Here is a 2,042-nt window from a genome sequence, read left to right on the forward strand (position 1 = left end):
AAATTTCCGTAATAATATGTACTGATGTTGATTCAATGATGACAGTATGAGAGCGACGTACGACCCTTGCATCTTTGAAGCATGTATACATACACGATTAAATTAGGATTGAATGTGTGGTCCAACATGTGTGTGTAAATGTATGTAAGGTGTAATGTATCATGCATATACATGAGTTCCAAAAGCGTTAGATAGACAATGTAACAATGATGTCAACTCGGTTTTTGTTTTTGTTAAAAGGGTTTTAATAGTTAGGGGTAATATAGTCCGTCTACTATTTTTTTTTAAATTATGATGCTTAGAAAACATAGAAATTGATTATAATATATTAAAAAATGTTTAAATAAAGATTGAGGCAAATACGTTTAAAAAGAACTATGATTATCTTGTACAATATTTTGTGGATTAATAAGGATACATATAACCGTTTTATTATTATTTTGGTAATCAAATCTAAAGGTTTGATGTTGAAAGGCCATGGACTCTTGGTTCATTCGGAGTCTTGGTTCTTCAAAGCTTCCAACATAAACCACATCATCTCTTTCTCCTTCTCGCCTAGAATTTAGCTAAAACCTACAACCCCAATCAAAACCTCTGCTTAACCATGGAGCTACCAAAATTTATGTTCTCTGGCGTTCTAATCTTAGGGTTTCTATCCATCGTCGCACAATCCATCCGTTTCGAGATCGAATCAGGCCATACAAAATGCATATCGGAAGACATCAAAAGCAATTCTATGACAGTCGGTCACTACTCCGTAGTTAATCCCAACGAAGGACAGCCATTACCTGACTCCCACAAATTCACTATCAGGGTAAATCAAATACAATCAATGAATGAATCAGAAATTTCCACTTTCTTAAGCTAGAAATCGTTAATAACGATGTACATCTTTTGTCCCCAATTCGATAACTTGAGTTTTATTATGCATTTGCTTTTCTTCTATAGAGAATTCTGATGTTGCAGAGTTCTGAACTTCGTTTAGTTACTAGTGGAGATGTCAATTTTGGTTTTGCTGTTTTGGGATTTCGTGTTTATGTGTTCAAATTTTCGCGAATTTTGGAATGAAGATGTGATTTTGTTACACGCTAAACTCGATCTGATTGAACTTCGTAACTCAGGTGACTTCGGTGTACGGGAACTCCTATCACTACGCCGATCATGTACAGTCGGGACAGTTTGCATTTCAGGCCATTGAGGGAGGGGATTACATGGCATGCTTTTTTGCCATCGATCATCATCCCACCATTAAAATTCCTATCGAGTTCGATTGGAGATCTGGCTTGGCTGCTAAAGATTGGTCTAATGTAGCCAAAAAAGGTTCTGTAGATGTAAGTATTCTTCCCACAATGCTTACAATAAATCATCAATGCGATAAATCAAATTTCAATTGGTAAATTTGTTCTTTTTATAGGCAATGGAGTTGGAGCTAAAGAAGCTTGCAGACTTCGTGACTTCCATTCATGAAGAGATGTTTTATCTCCGAGAAAGGTGATTCAACAATCTTTGTGTTTCCATTGCTGCACTTATTTAGGGTTAATGGGATGTGATTTATTGTGTGGTTGTTACAGGGAACATGATATGCAAGAGCTTAACAACAAGACAAATTCAAGAATGGCGTTATTGAGTTTTCTTTCACTGTTCGTCTGCTTGTCAGTTGCAGGTTTGCAAGTATGGCATTTGAAGTCATTTTTTGAAAAGAAGAAGCTCATTTAGTTCCATAGCATCAAGGTTAATAGTTGTTGTAGATTTTTTTTTTTTTTTTTTTTTTTTTTTTTTTTTTTTTTTTTTTAAGCATGAGATCTAGTAGTTTGTTGTCGAATACAATATAGACTTGTTATATACCACTTAATTATATGGATTGTTTTTTTGATATTAAAAAGTTTTTTTTTTAATAAATGTTAATTCCAATAATGTGTTAACGACATTTTTATATGAATATTTCAAGAAAATAAAATTTAATTCAACAAAAAATTGAATATTTCAAGAAAAAACAATCAATTCATCAAAAAACACGTTTAACCATGTTTTTAATTTCTTAT

The 2,042-nt window shown here is 33.2% G+C and overlaps 1 protein-coding gene across 1 annotated transcript; it reads left to right on the forward strand.

Moving 5' to 3' along the window:
* The first annotated feature begins 435 nt into the window (after positions 1 to 435).
* Positions 436 to 1,783, forward strand: LOC145065509 (transmembrane emp24 domain-containing protein p24delta9-like). Its single transcript, XM_079012506.1, has 4 exons — positions 436 to 814; positions 1,122 to 1,331; positions 1,415 to 1,491; positions 1,572 to 1,783. Exons 1-4 carry the CDS (start codon positions 605 to 607, stop codon positions 1,714 to 1,716), a joined length of 642 nt encoding a protein of 213 aa, XP_078868632.1. The 5' UTR covers positions 436 to 604; the 3' UTR covers positions 1,717 to 1,783.
* The last annotated feature ends 259 nt before the right edge of the window (positions 1,784 to 2,042 follow it).

This window comes from Lactuca serriola, chromosome 8 (genome assembly GCF_051521515.1).
Source record: "Lactuca serriola cultivar US96UC23 chromosome 8, Lser_US96UC23_V15, whole genome shotgun sequence".
NCBI classification, from domain to species: domain Eukaryota; kingdom Viridiplantae; phylum Streptophyta; class Magnoliopsida; order Asterales; family Asteraceae; genus Lactuca; species Lactuca serriola.

What these genes read in the sequence shown, in the direction of transcription:
- LOC145065509 (XM_079012506.1), top strand. Translation starts at nt 605, where the DNA reads ATGGAGCTACCAAAATTTATGTTCTCTGGCGTTCTAATCTTAGGGTTT. An exon ending in CCAAAAAAGGTTCTGTAGAT is followed by an intron (nt 1,332 to 1,414) that starts GTAAGTATTCTT and finishes TTCTTTTTATAG; the next exon opens with GCAATGGAGTTGGAGCTAAA. An exon ending in ATGTTTTATCTCCGAGAAAG is followed by an intron (nt 1,492 to 1,571) that starts GTGATTCAACAA and finishes TGGTTGTTACAG; the next exon opens with GGAACATGATATGCAAGAGC.